This window comes from Amphiprion ocellaris, chromosome 3 (genome assembly GCF_022539595.1).
Source record: "Amphiprion ocellaris isolate individual 3 ecotype Okinawa chromosome 3, ASM2253959v1, whole genome shotgun sequence".
NCBI lineage: Eukaryota > Metazoa > Chordata > Actinopteri > Pomacentridae > Amphiprion > Amphiprion ocellaris.
The window spans coordinates 36,765,454-36,784,014 of NC_072768.1; the positions used below are offsets into that span (position 1 = coordinate 36,765,454).

At 42.4% G+C, this 18,561-nt stretch overlaps 1 protein-coding gene across 4 annotated transcripts in view; it reads right to left on the reverse strand.

Moving 5' to 3' along the window:
- Window positions 1-5,485: 5,485 nt before the first annotated feature.
- Window positions 5,486-18,561, reverse strand: part of ckap5 (cytoskeleton associated protein 5) — a 53,985-nt gene continuing 40,909 nt past the window's right edge. For 2 of the 4 annotated variants that reach the window (XM_023297559.3, XM_023297555.3), the window contains 17 exons: window positions 18,336-18,485; window positions 18,057-18,260; window positions 17,838-17,973; window positions 16,796-16,989; window positions 16,541-16,713; window positions 14,366-14,389; window positions 12,514-12,687; window positions 12,302-12,422; window positions 11,941-12,120; window positions 11,666-11,853; window positions 11,186-11,261; window positions 10,906-11,094; window positions 10,569-10,706; window positions 10,137-10,220; window positions 9,870-10,029; window positions 9,590-9,705; window positions 5,486-7,578 (listed from right to left, as the gene is read on the reverse strand). In XM_023297559.3, coding sequence (XP_023153327.2) covers window positions 7,312-7,578; window positions 9,590-9,705; window positions 9,870-10,029; window positions 10,137-10,220; window positions 10,569-10,706; window positions 10,906-11,094; window positions 11,186-11,261; window positions 11,666-11,853; window positions 11,941-12,120; window positions 12,302-12,422; window positions 12,514-12,687; window positions 14,366-14,389; window positions 16,541-16,713; window positions 16,796-16,989; window positions 17,838-17,973; window positions 18,057-18,260; window positions 18,336-18,485 — 2,574 coding nt within the window. In that variant the 3' untranslated portion in view covers window positions 5,486-7,311. The remainder of the gene's footprint in view (window positions 7,579-9,589; window positions 9,706-9,869; window positions 10,030-10,136; window positions 10,221-10,568; window positions 10,707-10,905; window positions 11,095-11,185; window positions 11,262-11,665; window positions 11,854-11,940; window positions 12,121-12,301; window positions 12,423-12,513; window positions 12,688-14,365; window positions 14,390-16,540; window positions 16,714-16,795; window positions 16,990-17,837; window positions 17,974-18,056; window positions 18,261-18,335; window positions 18,486-18,561) is intronic. The other 2 variants (XM_023297556.3, XM_023297557.3) reach the window with 2 other exon arrangements.

Genomic DNA, 18,561 nt, shown 5'->3' on the forward strand with positions numbered 1-18,561 from the left:
AATCATCAAAATCTCTTTTGTTACATGTTTCTTTAAAAAAATCACCAAGACGCCAGCATGTATCTGCCAAAAAACTGTAAAACAGAATGAATCGTCATATTTTCAACTCTCAGATGGTCCTTGAATGCAACATCCGTAAAATCTGGTTTCAAATCTGAGCTCAAAATAATCAAAATCTCTTTGGCTTCATGTTTCTTGAAAAAAAAAAGTCACCAAGATGATAGCATGCATCGGCCAAAAAACTGTAAAAATGGAATAGATTGCCAGATTTTTAACTCTCAGAATGGTCCTTGAACACATCATCTTTAAGATGCAGTTCCAAATCTAAGCTTGTAAATCTGTGTGTGTGTGTGTGTGTGTGTGTGTGTGTGTGTGTGTGTGTGTGTGTGTGTGTGTGTGTGTGTGTGTGTGTGTGTGTGTGTGTTTACAGCGTCGGTGTGTGTTGTAAGATACCACACAGAGCTGTGACGAATGGAGCAAAATACAGACATTTCACACACACACACACACACACACACACACACACACACACACACACACACACACACACACACACACACACACACACACACACTCAGAGCAGTTTTTCAGCTCATTAGGCAGCGGCTAGCATGAAGAATGAGGTTTTGTGAGGACGCTGCCGGTCATTATGATCTAATTAAGCTTTAGTGGTTATTCAGCTGCACAGAGGGGAGGAAAGAGGGAGGAAGGAGGGAGGAAAGAGGGAGGAGAGAGAGAGGATAGAGGGAGGAAAGAGGGAGGAAAGAGGGAGGAAGGAGGGAGGAAAGAGGGAGGAGAGAGAGGATAGAGGGAGGAAGGAGGGAGGAAAGAGGGAGGAGAGAGAGAGGATAGAGGGAGGAAAGAGGGAGGAAAGAGGGAGGAAGGAGGGAGGAAAGAGGGAGGAGAGAGAGGATAGAGGGAGGAAGGAGGGAGGAAAGAGGGAGGAAGGAGGGAGGAAAGAGGGAGGAGAGAGGGAGGAAAGAGGGAGGAGAGAGAGGATAGAGGGAGGAAGGAGGGAGGAAAGAGGGAGGAGAGCTGGAGGAAAGAGGGAGGAAGGAGGGAGGAAAGAGCGAGGAAGGAGGGAGGAAAGAGGGAGGAGAGAGGGAGGAAAGAGGGAGGAAAGAGCGAGGAAGGAGGGAGGAAAGAGGGAGGAGAGAGGGAGGAAAGGGGAGGAAGGGGAAGAAAGAAGGGATAAAGAGGGTGAGGAAAGATGGAGAAAAGGGGGAAGAAAAGGGGGAGGAAAGAGGGGAGGAAAGAGGGAGGAGAGAGGGAAGAAAGAGGGGAGGAAAGAGGGAGGATAGAGGGAGGAAAGAGGGGAGGAGGGGGAAGAAAGAAGGGATAAAGAGGGTGAGGAAAGATGGAGAAAAGGGGGAAGAAAAGGGGGAGGAAAGAGGGAGGAAGACGGGAGGAAAGAGGGGAGGAAAAAGGGAGCAAAGAGGGAGAAAAGAGGAGAGGAAAATGGGAGGAAAGGAAGGAGAGAATGAGGAAAGAGGAGGAAAGGGGGAGGAAAGAAGGGATAAAGAGGGTGAGGAAAGATGGAGAAAAGGGGGAAGAAAAGGGGGAGGAAAGAGGTGAGGAAAGAGGGAGAAAAGAGGGAGAAAAGGGGGGAAAGAGGGGAGGAAGAAGGGAGGAAAGAGGGGAGGAAAGAGAGGAGGAAGAAGGGAGGAAAGAGGGGAGGAAAGAGGGGAGGAAGAAGGGAGGAAAGAGGGGAGGAAAGAGGGAGGAAATATTTCATGAACATAAACTCCAGGTGTTGGAATCAATAAAAAGTTTCTAAACTCTTGTGTTTTCTACCTCCTGCTGCAGCGCCCCCTGCTGGCTGGATGTTTGTTTACATGTAAACTATTTACTAATGAACCCAAACTCAGGTGTTTATCAGGTAAAATGCAGCTTTTTGAATATTCATGTTAGACAGGAAGGCGGTTCTACTTTTAAAATATCTTGGAAATGTAGAAATGATTTCAATCATTCTGGACTCCTGGATCTGGATAAACTCTCATTCTTCTTCGTTGGTGTTTTATCGGGTTAAACGGGGCGTTCACACACACACACACACACACACACACACACACACACACACATAAACACATATACACACTTATACACACACACAAACCTGTAAGTATATTTTCCTAAACCACCATCTGTTTGGTTCAATATAACAATGAAATGATTTTTTTATTTTAAATCATTCTGAGTTTCATTTATTCATTTTTGGTTCTTTATTGTCTCATTTTTTATAGTTTGATTTCACATTTTGCTCTGTTTGGGTCTATTTGCATCTCGCTAGTTTTGTTTACTCCCTATTTAGTTAACTTTTAGTCTTTTAATACCTCATTTTGTTCTGTTCTGGTCCTGATGTGAATAATTGTGTTTATTTTTGGTATTTCTACACCTCATGTTGTTCATTTTGGCCATGCTGTACAAAGTTCAGGTATTTTTTTTGGTCTTTTTACATCTCATGTTGTTCATTTGTGGTCCTTATACATAGTTTTGTTCATTTTTTGGTGTTTAATTTTGGCCATGTTGCTGCAATTTAGTTTATTTTTGGTCTTTCTACACATCATTTTATTCATTTTGGTCATTTAATGTCTCATTTCATATAGTTTTGATTTCACATTTTGCTCTTTTTGGGTCTATTTTGGGTCATTTCACTATTTTTTTTACTCCCTATTTAGTGAACTTTTGGCCTTTCTACACTTCAGTTTGTTCCTTTTGGTCCTGATATGCATAATTTGATTATTTTATTTTTTGGTCTTGTTAATTTTTGGTCTTTTAAACCTCATTTTGGTCTTATTTTGGTCTTTGTATACCTCAGTTTGTCAATTTTTGGTCTTACTAGACATAATTTTGTTCTGTTTTTGGTCTTTACATACCTCAGTTTGTTCATTTTCAGTCTTCCTACACTTTTTGTTCATTTTTGGCCTTTCCACAGTCAGTTTTGTTAATTTTTAGTATTTCTATGCCTCATTCTGTTCATAATTGTGCACATCTTTGTCATTTTGTTCCCTATTTTATATTCATTTTCTGGTAATTTATATCAGTTTTTGTTTCATTTTGCACCTTATTTAGTAATTTTTTTGTATCTCTGCGCACTTATCTTTATTATATTTTGGTCATTTTGTTCACTGTTAATGTTTTTGCATCTTATTTAGTTAATTTTTGGTTTCTTTCAGCCTCATTTTGTTCATTTCTGTTGTTTTTATCTGTAATTTTGTTCATTTTTTTGGTCATTTTATGCTTCTTTTGGGTTATTTTCGATGATTTTCTGCACCATTTTACACTATTTCAGTCACTGAGCATCATGCTTTGGCTGCTTATGGTGGGTAAATGTGTCTTCTTGGCTGTTTTCACCTCATTTTAATCTTTTTTTTGTTTGTTTAGTGTCTTGTGGTCACTTTGTCTCTGTTTATTGGGTATTTTGTCGTTGGACCTCTTGGGCGTCTGGTTCAGTTCCAGTATTTGTACTCATCGGCCTTGGATTAGGAGCTGAGACAAAGAGGGGAGGAGGAAGAAAGAACTGAGGAAAGAAAAAGGTGAAGACAGAGGAAGGAAAGAGGGGAGAGAAGGAAGAAAGGGGGAGGAAAGAGGGGATGAAAAGGGGGATGAAAGAGGAGTGGGGGAGGAAAGAAGGAGAAAAGAGGGAATGAAAAGGGGAATAAAGAGGGAGGGAAGAGGGGAGGAGGGGGGGAAAGAGGGATGAAATAGGGAGAAAAGAGGGAGGAAAGGGGGAGGAGAGGGAGGAAAGAAGAGAGGAAAGGGGAGGAAAGATGGAAGAAATAGGGAGGAAAGAGGGATGAAAGAGGGGAGGAAAGAAGGAGAAAAGGGGGGATGAAAAGGGGGAATAAAGGGGGAGGAAAGAGGGGAGGAGGGGGAGGAAAGAAGAGAGGAAAGGGGGGAAAGATGGAAGAAATAGGGAGGAAAGAGGGATGAAAGAGGGGAGGAAAGAAGGAGAAAAGAGGGGATGAAAAGGGGAATAAAGAGGGAGGGAAGAGAGGAGGAGAGGGAGGAAAGAAGAGAGGAAAGGGGAGGAAAGATGGAAGAAATAGGGAGGAAAGAGGGATGAAAGAGGGGAGGAAAGAAGGAGAAAAGGGGGGATGAAAAGGGGGAATAAAGGGGGAGGAAAGAGGGAGAAAAGAGAGGGGGAAAGAGGGAGGAAAGAGGGAGGAAAAGGGTGAGGAAAGAGGGAATGATAAAGGGAATAAAGAGGGAATAAAGAGGGAGGAAAGAGGTAAGGAAATGAGGTTTAATTGAATTCTTAATTGATAAAAGTTTGTTTTTAAAGAGCCCAAACGGAGCTAAAAGTAGCTGCAATGTTTCCCTCAGATTCCAGATGTTGATGCTGGAACTCTTCTGCTCGCCGCTGAGACTCGGTCGGTGCAGGTTTGGTCGTAGAAACCTGAACAAAGTCGTGATCAGAGCCTGGTCGGTTCCCGGCGGGACTCCGAACTCTGGCATTAATCTTTTGTAAAAACACTTGAGCTCGGCGGCTCGTCTGGAATCGTGTTTATCTTTTGAAACGCTCAGAGAGTCATTCAGCGGCTCGGACAAAGCAGCTCCTCCACAAATCAAAGCCTCCTAATGACGCCTTTCTTCTGATGCTGCCGTTTCAGGCCCAGGGGAGCTTTTGGCACATTTGATTAGGAGATTAGAAAAAAACCTGAAAATTGGTGGAGAGGAAGGAGAAAAAGCGGCTTTGCGGGTGTTTACAGGTTTCCATTGTGAGCGGCCAGAGGCCAGGGTGTGTGGTCGAGGTCTTCGAGTGCCTCTCCACTCGCATGTTGAGCGACTCGGCATTATGTCACGGTGAAGGAACTCGGGCCAGAAAGCGGCAGATAAGAACCCCGGAGTCGTCCGGCAGCAGCGGCCTTCCTTCCCATGACCCGACGGCTGCAGGTCCTGACCGCTGTGTGGTCCAACACCTCACCTCAATTTGCACTTCAGATTCAGCCGCCGGTCAAATCCTTTAAATCTGGAAGCGAGCGTGGAGCTGGACGTCACCGTAAAGCCTCTGAGCAAATATTCTCATCCCTCATGGAACCTGAAGTACAGTTCATGTATTTCATGTCCATGTTTTGGTACATTCCACACATTTCACAGGAAACTTTGTGCCGCACTCGCTTTACGAATGAAGGTTTTTGCATTTAAACTTGTTAAGAGACGGTAAATAAGTAAAAATGAACAAAGTGCTGCGAGAAATGACAAAGAACATGCAAAGAAAACAAACAAATGAGGCACAAAACGACAAATGATTTTTTTGGTCCTTTTATACCTCATTTTGTTCATTTCTGGTCTTTTTACATCTCATTTTTTAATTTTTGTTCTTTTTATACCTCATTTTGTTAATTTTTTGCCAGGTTACACGTAATTTTGGTCTACACCTCAAGTTGTTTTAAAGAGCATCTTTCTGACAAAATAATTCTGAGTTAAAATCAATCAATAAACATTTCAAGAACAAAATCTCAAAGCCAGAGTTGGATTGTTAAAAAAAAAAAAAAAAACAAGACTTTATTGCCGTTTTCCACCATGGATTATACAAGGAGAGCAACGTGTGAGACTATGGAATTAAATACAAAAACAATGTTATTTATTTATTTATTTACTCCACATTCGGCTACAGAACAGACGAGTGACGCCGTCTTCATCATCCTCATCATCGTCAACATGAGAAAAACCAAAGACTTGGAATTAAAACAGCAGATTTATTAATGCAAACTTTATTTACACCAGAAATAAAAACATGCCATGCTCTACCAACGCTGCAGCGGCCATTTTGGCTCCGTAGCAGCCATGTTGGCTCCACAGCGGCCATTTTGGCTCCACAGCGGCCATGTTGGCTCCACAGCGGCCATGTTGGCTCCACAGCAGCCATGTCGGCTCCGCAGTCCTGATCCGAGGCTGCCGTTAAATAGGTGGAGGGACGCTTTAATGGTTACGTACAGTATTTACAGCCCGACGTCGACCCACGCCGCTCCACCACACTTCCTCTCCTTCAAAATAAAAGCTTTTTCAAACTGCGTGCCACCCAAACCGACACAAACGACACATTTCAGTTTGGCTGCGAGGCAAAAATCCTCCATCGAACAAGGATCGAATTTAGCAGCAGGAAAAGCAGAAGTGGAGGTAAATTCTGTGTTTTACGTCACACATATACAATTTATCCAACGATATATGCAACAAAAACCCTAAATTTGACATTACCACCTTCCTAAATGGGAAAATTTGCTGCTTTTCTTCGTCCGACGTGGATATTGTGAGCTGTATTCTTGTTCTTCAGGTGATTTTTCACAGTTTTCTGATGTGTTAACCAGCATATATCCAACAATTAACCAAGAAAATGAGCAGCAGATTAATAGAAAACAGACTCTTAATCCTGATCAGCGATCAACGATGTATTTTGGAACACTTTTGCTTTTTCTGCTACAAAAAGATCAACTGAAAACCACTGACACTTACTAAAAGGCCACAAAAACACCAGAGAAGAACCCAGATACAGAATCTGACAGGATTGGAGTAAATGCATTTGATAAAACTAAGTGCTGCAGTTTAGTTTCACGCTGCTACTCTGTCTGGAAGTTAAATTTAACACGATTTTCTTTTAAAAACACAGAATAAAATGCAATTACCATCAAACCTGTAGGGACAATAAGGCCAGTAGCTTCCTATTCATTTATTTATCTACGTTACAGCTGATTATAGCAATAATTCCTACTTAAATAAACCAGATGCGCTGATTAAAGTGATTTTTGCTTAACTCTTTCAGGTCAGAGGTGAAAAACGAGCCCCAACAGCTGGATTTACATTAAAATTTGAGAGTTCGCAACCTGCTGAGAGCTTCTGTTGGGTGAATTTAACCACTAGATGGCACCGGTGAGCTGAAACCACAGAGTTAGGAGTTACTATGATGGTGTACGACCACTAGGGGGCACTCACAGCTACAAATCTGTTCTTCACCAACCAGAAGTAAAACATTTCCTGTTACTGTTCCTGCGAGGAGCGGTTGTTTAATATGTACAGATGAAGGAGGAGGAGGCGAGGTTCACCGTTTTTTTTTGGTTGTTTTTTCTTCTTCAATATGATACAGCGTACAGAGAAGGCGGGACGGGATGGAAGTTTAATCGCAGCTAAAAACACTCGGATGGTTTCTGGGTGTGTTTGATTTCTACTAACGAACAGGCACAGTGGGTGGAGTCAGATCCGAGGGTCCGTTTCTGTCAGAACATGGATAGAAAGTGAGTTAAAAAGGTGGATGTTGTGTTTCCTACTAGCAGCTGGACTCCGCGGGCTCGGCCACGATGTGACGAAGCCGCCTCACTGCCGGTTGCTCTTTATTCTCTCCAGACGCTTCTTCAGGTCGTCCAGGTTGGCGGCCGGCGAGGCTGAGCGGGTGTGACCGTGGGTGGGCGAGTGGGAGTGGGCGTTGTGCTCCTGCTGGTAGAGCTCCCTGGACTCTTTGAGCTGCGACAGTTTGCTGTGCAGCATGTCGGTGGACGACGCCACGGACGGCTTCGACGACAGCAGGGAGGAGATGGCCGGTCGCTGCTGAGGCTCGTCGTCGCTTCCCCCGACTCCCTGCTGCTGGTGGAGCAAGAAGAGACGTTAGATTCTGTTAAACACCAAACATCCAAGTACAACAATCAGCCACAGCATTAAAACCACGGAGAGGTGAAGTGAATAAAGCTACATGTCCACTGCAGGGTTTCCTCCAGGATTTTTTCTAGCAGCGGAGACAGGTTCTCCAGGAGCCATGACGCGTAAACAAGTGACATTTGACTGCAGGATTTCACTTTTACAACCTATTTATTGAATGGCCAGTTGGAAATGACTTTTTTAAGCCTGAATGTAAAAATGAAAAAATATATATTTAAGAAGCTCATCTGAAAATGCAGTCAGCAGTTACATCATGGAGTGTAGATATTAGCTTAATGCTATCAATAGTTTACTCACGTAGCGACACTGAGTTGGCACCGGGACAATTAACTGAAGCTACCGATATGCTACGTAACGTTAGCTGGACATCAATATTTTTGTGAATGTCTGTTTAACTTGTAAAATCTATTATGAGTTATCTTAAGCTTAAGCTTCTCTTAAACTTTTCTCCAGTAAGTCGCTGCCCTGTTTTCCAAGACGACACTCCTCTGACCTGCTGCCTGGATGCTTGACATGACGTCACTTTCAAGGCCGCGCTCTCGAGTGATTAATGTTATATTAACCCGACGTATCAAAGAGTAGCTACTGAGCAGGACAGTTATCTGTAGTTTACATTGGTACTCGTGAGAACCCGACACAGCGCAGGACTCTGCTGTGAAGGTGGAGTCATGCGGCAGTGGAGTATTTGTGACGATAAAAAAAAAAAAAAAAAAAAAAAAAATTATTTGAAGGAGCGGTGGCTGGGATTTAGGAATGGCGGCCCGCCGCTCCTACATGAATGTAGAGGAAACACTGCATTGGATCCGGCAATTTTCTGCATTCCATTCATTGTCTATGTGAAACACACCATGTTGCATGGTGGTTACGTTACAAGCTGCGATCCCGTGCGTCTCCCCACAGGTGCATCAAATTTGCATAAAGCAGACTCAACTTCTACTTTATGCAAATTTAACGTGTCGTGTAGAAGTCCAACGCATCGCAAAACTTTGGTCAAACGTGTAAAGTAGCCGTCGTTACACTAAAACGAGGACAGATTCAGCTACTGCAGAGGTTATTTCTGGCCTAAAATGCTTTCAGAAATACTTTTCGCTGAAGTGTTTGTGTAATAAGAGAAAGTTTGCGACCGAGCCACCATGTCGCTCCAACACATCTGCCCGACTCAAGCTGAAAGTGTGGTCATGTGACCACTTAGTGGCCCACTAGTGTCCTCCCACCAAGCGGGCGGTTTTCAGACGTAGCACGTTTACATGCGGGAAAAACAGATCCAGTCGACATGTAGCTTAACACTGATCATATTGGTTCTATGAGGTGTTCTGCTGGAAAACCTTGGATTCTGGCGTCCGTGTTGATGAGACTTAGACACCAAAATAAACGTCCCAGAAAAAAGACACTCCTTCATGCAAATGGAAATCCCAAATGTCGCTGGCCTACACCAGCAGGAAAATACACCCCAACAGAATTTTCTAGCCTTTTATAGACCAAACAACTGGTTGACTGATCCAGAAAATAACCGACAAAATAATCAACTATGAAAATCATCCTCTTCTCTTCAGGTCGTGCTAACTTTGGGCACTCCAAATCTGTTGCAAAGATTAAAAAAAATAACAAATGAACAAATTAAAAACTAACTTATGAGACTATTAAGGGTGTCAGGAATTAGAAAATTTGAGTCCAATTTATTGTTTTAACATCTTCTAAGGTCTTTGGTTTAGTTTTTTTTCTTGTTTTCTTGTAGAAAGTACTTCTGAAACCTGAAACTTTGGACTATGTGCTAAAAGGTTTGCATCTGGCTCACAGTTACTTTTATGTTGATAAATAAAACTTTGTCGTACTTTGTAGAATGACAGTAAAGGCTTTCTATTCTATTAGAATGTTTTGAATCTCAGAGTCTAAAGAACAAAACGTGGAACAGAAAAGCAGATTTTGTGTGTGAACTAACCCTGGAGGTGTTTTCTAGTCCTTGTCTCTGTCTCAGGATCTTCAGTCTCTCGTAGTAAACGGCCGGTTTCAGCTCTTCATTGCTGCCGCTCAGACTGGAGTCGTGTTGAGGAATCACTGCAGACACACACACAAGTTACTGCACAACCCTGACCCAGGCTTTATCTACACCAATGCAGATGTTTAGCAACGCTTCCTCTCCGTTTGGGCCCCCCGTCTACACTAAATCGCCGTTTTACGTGGCTCAAACTGAGAAATATCTGTACAGGTTTGAGTCGTACCTGCTGAGGTCTGGATCCGAGCTTTTCCCTCCCTCTCGGACTCGATCATACGAAGTCCTCGCTCCACGTAGCTCTGGAAGAACTGCGACGTGTTTTTGAGGAAAGGCTCCAAGTCGGCGTCCGAGTATTTCTGTTTGTACTCGTACAACTCCGTCAGACCCTGAGGAGGAAGTTATAGAAACTCATGTTTTCCAGGCTCTCAGTTAAAATAAAACTGTACATAAACATTTTAAAGAGCTGTTTAAATAAACCGTAGAGTTGACGGACCTCTTTAGTGTTCTCCTTGGAGCCGATCTTCTTGAAGATCTCAGACAGGATGTCGCTGACTTTTGCCTTCGACATTCGATCATCCTGAAACACAAATAAAACATCTCTCATCAGAATAATACAGAAAATTTACCTCCAAAACAGTCTTTCTAGAGAGAAAAACACTCGGTGTGTGTTAGTTCTTCTGCAAGAATATTTTCTGACAACCAAGCTCAACATTTTCCCCAAACAAAAAACTCCACAAACATCAATAAATTCCTACTTGAGGTTTACGTCTTGTAAAAACTCGAGTTCAATAAGTGAACTCCAACTTCAAATTAGTCCTCATGGCCAATTAGACCAAACAGACTGATATAAAATTCTCAAAACCAATCATATGGCAGCTGAAATGAGCGTTTCTGTGGTTTTGTGTATTTATTGTGTGTTTCTAACCGAGCGCAGTCCGCCCTTTTCGTTTCCTCGGTCGCTCTTGTATCCCGAGAGGTTTCCTGAGGGTTTGACGGAACGTCTCAGATGAGCCTCCAACTCGGACTCGTTGCGATTCTCGATCATCGACAGGTGATCCAGTATCTGTTCATCGAAAATACACGACAAAACCAGTCAACGGGAAGTACTTATTTATTCATAATGAGGTGCTACAGTTTAGCGTCAGACAAGAAAAGATATTCAAGCCTATTTGTTGGGGAAACAGAGTTCAGTAGCTGAAGAAGGGGCAACATTTTAGCTCGTACATCCCCTGTGAACCAGAGAATTTAACTTCATGTTATACCTTTGCCCCGGTCAGCTTGCACAGTGTATGTAGCAGGGTCTTCAGGGTCCTGTGAGGGACGTCGCTCTTCAGCTGCTTGAGTTTCTCTTTGGGGAAAACCTTCATGAAGTTGTGGACGTCCAGCAGGATCCGGTCCAAGTTGATGTTGTTGATGGTTTCCGGAAGGAAGCGGATCATCCTCCAGAGACACTGAACGAACACAGACAGATGAGTTACAAACACAATAATCAGGTTCTGCGGCGGAAACAACAGGTTCAGAATCAGTGTCAGGTCTGTTTACCTTCATGACCAGCTCAGAGACCATCGGAGATCCGGCTGTGGAGATCAAAGTGTCCTGAAGTAAAACCAGCAGAGCGCTGCAGAAGGGAGGAAAAGAAAAGATAAAACTTTATTCATCCTGAAAGAATTCCTTGTGCCAGATATCGCTCAGAAAAAACAAATCAGTGGATCCAGACTGTAAGTCGCATCACTGCCAAAATCTAATCAGCTGATCTTTGTGTCATTTCTGACTTTGCCTGAAAATTTCATCCAAATCTGTTAGCAACATTACTCAAAAACGGACTGACAGGCAGACAGACAAACGTACGATGATCGTCACATTACTCATTCGCATTCCTTGGCGGAGTAATTATGGTGATTATTTAAAAACAATTTATCTTTCAAACCTGCTGGACACTTCTGATGCTCATAGTCTTAAATCAAATGCTGCATTAACTAGATTTCCAAATCAGAAACCATCTCATGGAGACTGTGGACTGACCTGATCATGTTGGTCTGGTCCGAGTTTTCCAGGACTCGGATCACCAGCAGGTTAACGGACCTGATGACCTGCGTTCCGTCTTCGATGTCCTCCATTCTGCCGTCCAGCAGCAGCGTCATCAGACCGTGCATCAGGTCCTTCAGGACGCCCATCGACGCCTCTCTGGCCAGAGACTCCATAGAGAAGAGCTGGAAACGGACAAAACGGGGCTCGCTAAACGTCTTTTCACCCTGAAACTAAGCTGACGTTCTTCATTAGTCTGACCGGCGACTCACCGACAGCATGTTTCCGATGATGCAGCTGTACAGTTTGACGATGTCCTTCTTGTCCAGCCGGTCGTCGGCCATGTGAGTGCTGTAGGTGAGTCTCAGCTGCATGATGGTGGCGATGAGGAACTGGTCGATGTGTCCCGACATCACTTCGGCTTTGTCCTCCTGCCGCAACACCTCGTCGATCTGAAGACAAACCACATCAACGTTAATTCATTACCAAAAACTGATAAAATATATAAATGGAGGGAAAGCAACTAAGGCGAAGCCGATAGATCAGAAATGAATTTATTTTGAAGGAAACTCTTTGCCAGTAAACCAAATAACATAAGTACGCTACATAGTATTTCTAAGCCGTTTGCTGTACCTGTGCCAGCGCCTGTATGCTGGTGTTGATGTCGCCGCTCGCCACCTGAGAGATGACGAAGTTGATGGTGGAAGCCGTGCTGTTGTGGAGGTCGTCAAAGTGCGGAGAGACGGCGCGCATCCTTCAAACACAAAACCACAAAACAACATTAACCACAGCAAACGTTCATTTCTGCTTATTTACTTCCATCGTGTACATCTCAGTTTGCTTACTTGGGTTCGGGGATCATGATGGGCTCCAGCAGCTCGTCCAGTTTGTGCTGAACGAGGTCGGGCAGCTCGCAAACTCGGCTCTGGTCCATCTCGATCATGTCCAGGTCCAACTGGAACTCCTTGGGGATGGATGGATGGGAGGACTCGCTGTGCTGAGCATTCTGCCGAGCTTGACTGGATACAGAGTGGACAGGACGGTACGTTTAGTCCGGTGTATTATCGATCAGTGCTGCTCAGCTGCAGTCCCGACTGACACGAGCTTTAAAGTTATTAGTTTAAGAATCAGTGACGGTAAAAGTGACGATCCTCATGATAATGTGTGTGTCAACAATAAGAATAATGAAATATCTGACGTCAATTGTAATTTATGCTTTTTGGATTCACAAAAACATCATTATCCAACTTTAATTAGCATAAAACTACTTCAAAAACATTCACTAATGAGGATTTAAAGTGTGTGAACAATCCAGATGACAACATTTCTGTTGAACTGTCCGAACTACAGCTGATTAGCACTGATCTGAAAACAACATGAGGTGTTCGTATCCTTTGGAAAAGGGGGGAAAAAGCTGCAAAGACGAGTGGAGTATAAAAAACACAAAACCTTAGATTGTTTACCACTTTTATGATGAATAATTACCCAATTAAACTCTGCAGATTTTAGCTTCTTTAACTACTTCTGCAGCAAAACCTGAGTAAGCTGCACAAGTTTGGGGTTCACTGTGCAAATTCTAGGTTTTGTGGACTTTTAAAATGACAAACAAGGACATTTATTTCAATTCTGACAACATCAAACAGTGACAATCCTTCAAATCGGTAGTTATATATCACTGAAACTGTGACGTAGTGATTTTTGTAGCCATAAATTCTCACAGAAATGACACAAACATGAATCAAACTATCCTAAAAATACTTAAACTAGTCCTAAGACACAGTAAAATCACTTCACAAACATCAGTTACACTAAAAAGAGATGAGAGACAGAGTGCCGTAGCAACATGGTGCTGTTAGCGACGCTGAAGGCTGAGTAGCATCTGAAGCTACGTTAGCAGCTACATGTTAATTAAAAGCCATTTAGCTGAGCAGCAGTGTAATTTAACCCATTTATTTGGTGGTATGTTCAACAAGCAAAGGCAGAGGAGGAGAAATGCATTTCTTTGTGTTTCTAAAGTCCTTTTCAGATGCCATGAAATTAACAGAAAGGAGTACATATACAAAAGGGGCTAAATTGAACTTAATTCTGCTGCAACTATTGAAAAGTTGCCAAATTATGAATAACTTCAGGTTTTTAGATTCACCTTTTCCTCTCACCTGGTGTAGTATCTTTGCCTTTATGTCTCCTCAACTGTTTAAAAGAAGATCTCACAGCTAGTAACCTCAATAAACTATCAACAAACCAGTATTTCACCTCATAATTAAGGATAAAGGTAACTTAATCTGGCATCAAAGGAGCCCAACCGTGGTATTTATGCATTGATCAGATGCATCCAAATCAAGTCGGATATGTAATAGTATTCTGTTGATTTTATTTAAGAAATAATAAAGTAGTTCTGTGTATCTGTAGCTGGCAGACCAAGCAGAGGACGGTTCGGCTCATTCTCAGGTGTTAAACAGACACAGGTGAGACAGAGGAGACAGAGGGGAGACGGAAGAATGTTTAAAAAGTGACATTTTGAACTTTAGTCCGGTGCTTTACCTACCATCTCACTGAAGAAGCACGACTAAAACTCAAATGTCACAACCTTTCTCAGGCTCAATAGGTGTTAGAAAGCATTCAGAGAAGATTTCTTACAATGAAAACATGTAGAAAAGAGGAGGAGGAGGAAGACGAGGAGGAGGAGTTGGTACTCACATCCTATACGTGCGATACATTATTCTGCTCCGGAAAGGAAGGCAGGCCGAGCAGAGAAAGAAGGAGGAAATCACACAGGAAGAAAGATGAAGGGTTAAGAGACACAGGTTGGTTTCACAGATCAAAACGCTGTGAGATCAACCCGACATGCAGAGATTCAAACAGGACAAAACGAAGAGAAGGACAGATTAGTGGCGAGCGAACAGAAGTATGGTGTGGATCTAACCAATCACAGCACAGAGAGAAGAGGAGGCAGAATGGTTCACATGCTTATGAAGAACAGCTGGAAGAGACGAGGTTTAACACGATCAAAACATGCTTAAAACTGCAAACTGACAAAGTCCTTCGACCTCATTTGTGCTATTTGATTCAGAGTGTAGCGGCACACGAAACTCATGGTTTTGTGCATTTTTAATACAAACAAAACAAATGTATTCATTGTTTGCAGCTTATTTTTTATCAAAAACTCCTTTGACGTAAAAAATCCGTAAACCATCAAAATGAAATACGATAAAATTAACGCAAAGTCCAAGTGCAAAGTGCAAAATCATCATAATAAAATAGCAGAAACAGCCATCCTGCTTAAATAATTCTGAAATGCTTGTACTTTTTCCCAACATTGCACTGGTTTACATACATTTTTAGAACTTGTTGCTGTTATGAAGCACTTCGTACCTTGAAATTTAAAAAGTGCTCTAGAAATAAAGATTATTAGAATATTGTCAGTGTCTTAAATGCATAATATTGTCCACTATGCCCCATCATTAACACTACAACATTAAAACAACAACAGTTTATTGTCGATTAACCTGCTGATTACTTTCTGGGTTAATCAATTCGTTGTTTCTTTTAAAAAAATGTCAGAAATAGTGGAAACTGTCTGCTTCCAAAAGTTGGCGAAAAACTGAAAATTTTAACATTTTTCTTGAAATAGTTGTCTAAACTGATTACAGTCGTCCCTCACCATATTATGGTTCACTTTTCGTGGCCTCGCTGTGTCTAATTTTGTATCGCGGGATTTTGCGGTATACAGGCATTTATATATTCATTATTTTAATTATTTTTACGGTAAAATAAGCATTTTCCAGCCTAAAAAAATTGAAAACGATATAAAAAATAATAACTACAACCATATTAAAAGAATATTAAATCAAAATAAAATGCGTAACGTACAGCGCTGGGCTCTGATTGGCTCAGCGACCGTAGCCTCCTCTGTCTCCCGTCTATAGCAGCGTTCAGCATCTCGCCTCGTCCATTTCACGTCGACGTCTGAGCGCTGTGCATAGTGTTGCTCTGCGGTGTTGTGCTTTTGTGAAATTTTCATTAAAAAAATGTAGTTTACTTCAAGCCCTACAATGTCGATGAAACGTTCTGCATCTTCTAAGGCTTCTGGCACCGAACCCAAGCGCCAGATGTTTACCATCGCAGAAAATTACGTAGGTTTAAGAGTGTAGAAAGCGTTTTAGAGCACAGGAAGAGCAGGATTACTATTGCAACAACACATCATCAGTAGGGTAAAACTAACCTGTCTCACGACAGTCTAAGCCCAGCTCACGTTCCCTATTAGTGGGTGAACAATCCAACGCTTGGTGAATTCTGCTTCACAATGATAGGAAGAGCCGACATCGAAGGATCAAAAAGCGACGTCGCTATGAACGCTTGGCCGCCACAAGCCAGTTATCAAGCCAGTTATTACGTGTGGTGTCGGTTTATAAAGCCTTAAAATATATATAAACAATAAAATAAATATAAGGTCGCTACTTCAGGGTTCTGGAATGTAACCCCCGCGATAGATGAGGGACCACTGTACACAATCATTAAAATAGTCGGCGATTAATTTAACAGTAGACAACTAGTGGATTAATCGCTGCAGTTCTACCCATTATTGTACAATAAATAAGAAAATTTTTCCACTAGAAGGCACTGTAACATGAGTTAGTAACCTGAAGAAGGCCGTTTAGAAAGCCACAGTCACTGACTAAATATCTCTACACTCCATGATGTACACAAACATTTTTAATGTGTTGTTTTTGGAACAAATTATACTTTTAATACGGAATTTTGTGCAAAATTTTAATCTAACATTATTCGGAGATGAAGGTATTCACTCATGCAGTGGGATTTGTTACAGATCTTTGGTTGGTTTCCGCTCAGATAAAGCTAGCTTGGACCTACTTGAGCTTGTTGGGATCTTCCTGCGCCGGCTTGCGGAGGAAGGTGGCGTTGGGGTTCGTTGGATGTTCCCTCTGAGACCTCTCGGGGGCGCTCTGCTTGGGCGGAGCTGCTGGAGTCTTCTTGGCTGAACGTTTGATCCTCTCCTCCAGCATGCTCATGTCCTTCTCTGACAGCTGGAGAGGAAAGACAAACATAAGAGTGAGCAGAGCAGGTTTTAAGGTGTGATTTCCAAGCATCAGCTCCATTTTTACTCACGTTTCCTATGAGTTTGTAGACCTGATCCCCACAGACGTTATAAACGGCCACCACAGTGTTGAGGGCGGCGTTACGAACAGACGTGTCTCTGTCGCCGATGTGGACGGCGATCTCCTTCAGGGATTTAGCCGGAGTCGGCTGGCAAACGTTCATCCCATAACCTTCTATCAAACAGCCCAACTCCTCCAGACACTCTGAGGAAACACAGACGCTGTTAGAACATTTATCCTATACATAAACTATAAAAACAGTGGGGAAAAAAGGCAAACATCTGTAACATAGACTAACTTAATTAATATTTAACACTTTGAAGCATAAAACCAGGTTTGAAAGGCACATTTTCCTACAGAAAACACCAAAACTACGGCATTTATCAGAGCCACAAATGGTAAAAACAGAAAGAATCAAACTATCGTTATTTTAAAATGTCATATGTAAAAGTTTAGCTTCGTATATCAACTACTCTCCAAGATATTTTTCAAACCTCCTTGTCGACTCACTTTCAGCAGGTTTATCTGTGCATAAAAGTTTGAGGTTGTTAGAGCAACAACATTTTAGAAACTATTTTTGAAATGTTCACTCTTATTTCCCATCATGTCATTGATTCAGAATCTGTAACTGGAAAAGCAGATCAAATAATCTGATTATAGGTGGGTTGAAATGTGAAAAAAAACTGAAGTCCTATATTTGAAAAAAACAAACAAAAAAATTGATAATGCAGAAGTTAACTAGTGATATTTTCTGTCCACATGTAGCTGAATGTCACAAGTATATAAAAAAACAAATAAGATACTTGAAAATATGAAATACTTGGTCAAAAAAGAGAAAAATAAAGTTATTTTCATTGATCAGGTTCCACAAATCGCACCACAAAAACAGAAATGTGATTTGTGATAGAAATACCAGAGTTATCCCTTTGAAGCACAACATGGGTCAAAAGATACCATTATTCAATGGAACATGGGTCACTTTTGACCCATGTTGTGCATCAAAGGGATAAATATCATCCCTCGTTCAGATGGAAGTTGGTGTTGAGACCTACCAGCTCTCTGTTTGGAGTTCTTGGACTTGGTTCCCTCCATGAGGAAAGGGAAGACCTTAGACGCCGGGTAAACTTTACACAACATGCCCAGGATGGCCCGGACGTCTTTACGAACCACATCCTTCGATTCTCCCACCTACAGAAGAGAAGAAACTGAGCATGAAAACAGAAAAAGGATGGCTTCCAGCAGCTTGTTTTGACTCTTCAGACGGCGCTCACCTTCAGAATGAGGTAGGGGACGAAGGAGTTGGCCTCGTACTCCGTCAGGTGGTAGTTCTCCCGGTTCAACATGGCGAACAGCAGCTTCAGGTACTCCAGGACCTTCATCAGCACCGTGGTGTTGGTGTCGAAGAAGCGCAGCGTGAACCACTTCAGGATCAGGTCCAGGCAGCCGATGGTGGCGTCGCTCTCGCTCTCCAACCTCTGTTAGACACAGTTTATTAATGATAAAACCAGTGTAAGACAATCCCAGACCGCTGCAGAGAAACAAACACCGACCTCGATCATCACCCCGATGGCCTTCACGTGTCTCTGGAAGTCGAAGTGAAACAGTTCATCCTGAAGCCACTTGGCAAAGCAGGTCGACATCTGAGTTTTCAGCTGCTCCACGTATTCGTCCCGAGGAGTGATGAAGTTCCACTTTAGGATCTACGACACAAACAGCTTCATTTTAACGGCAATCTATAGCAGGGATCGGGTGATACGGGTTTTCACGGCCTGTTAT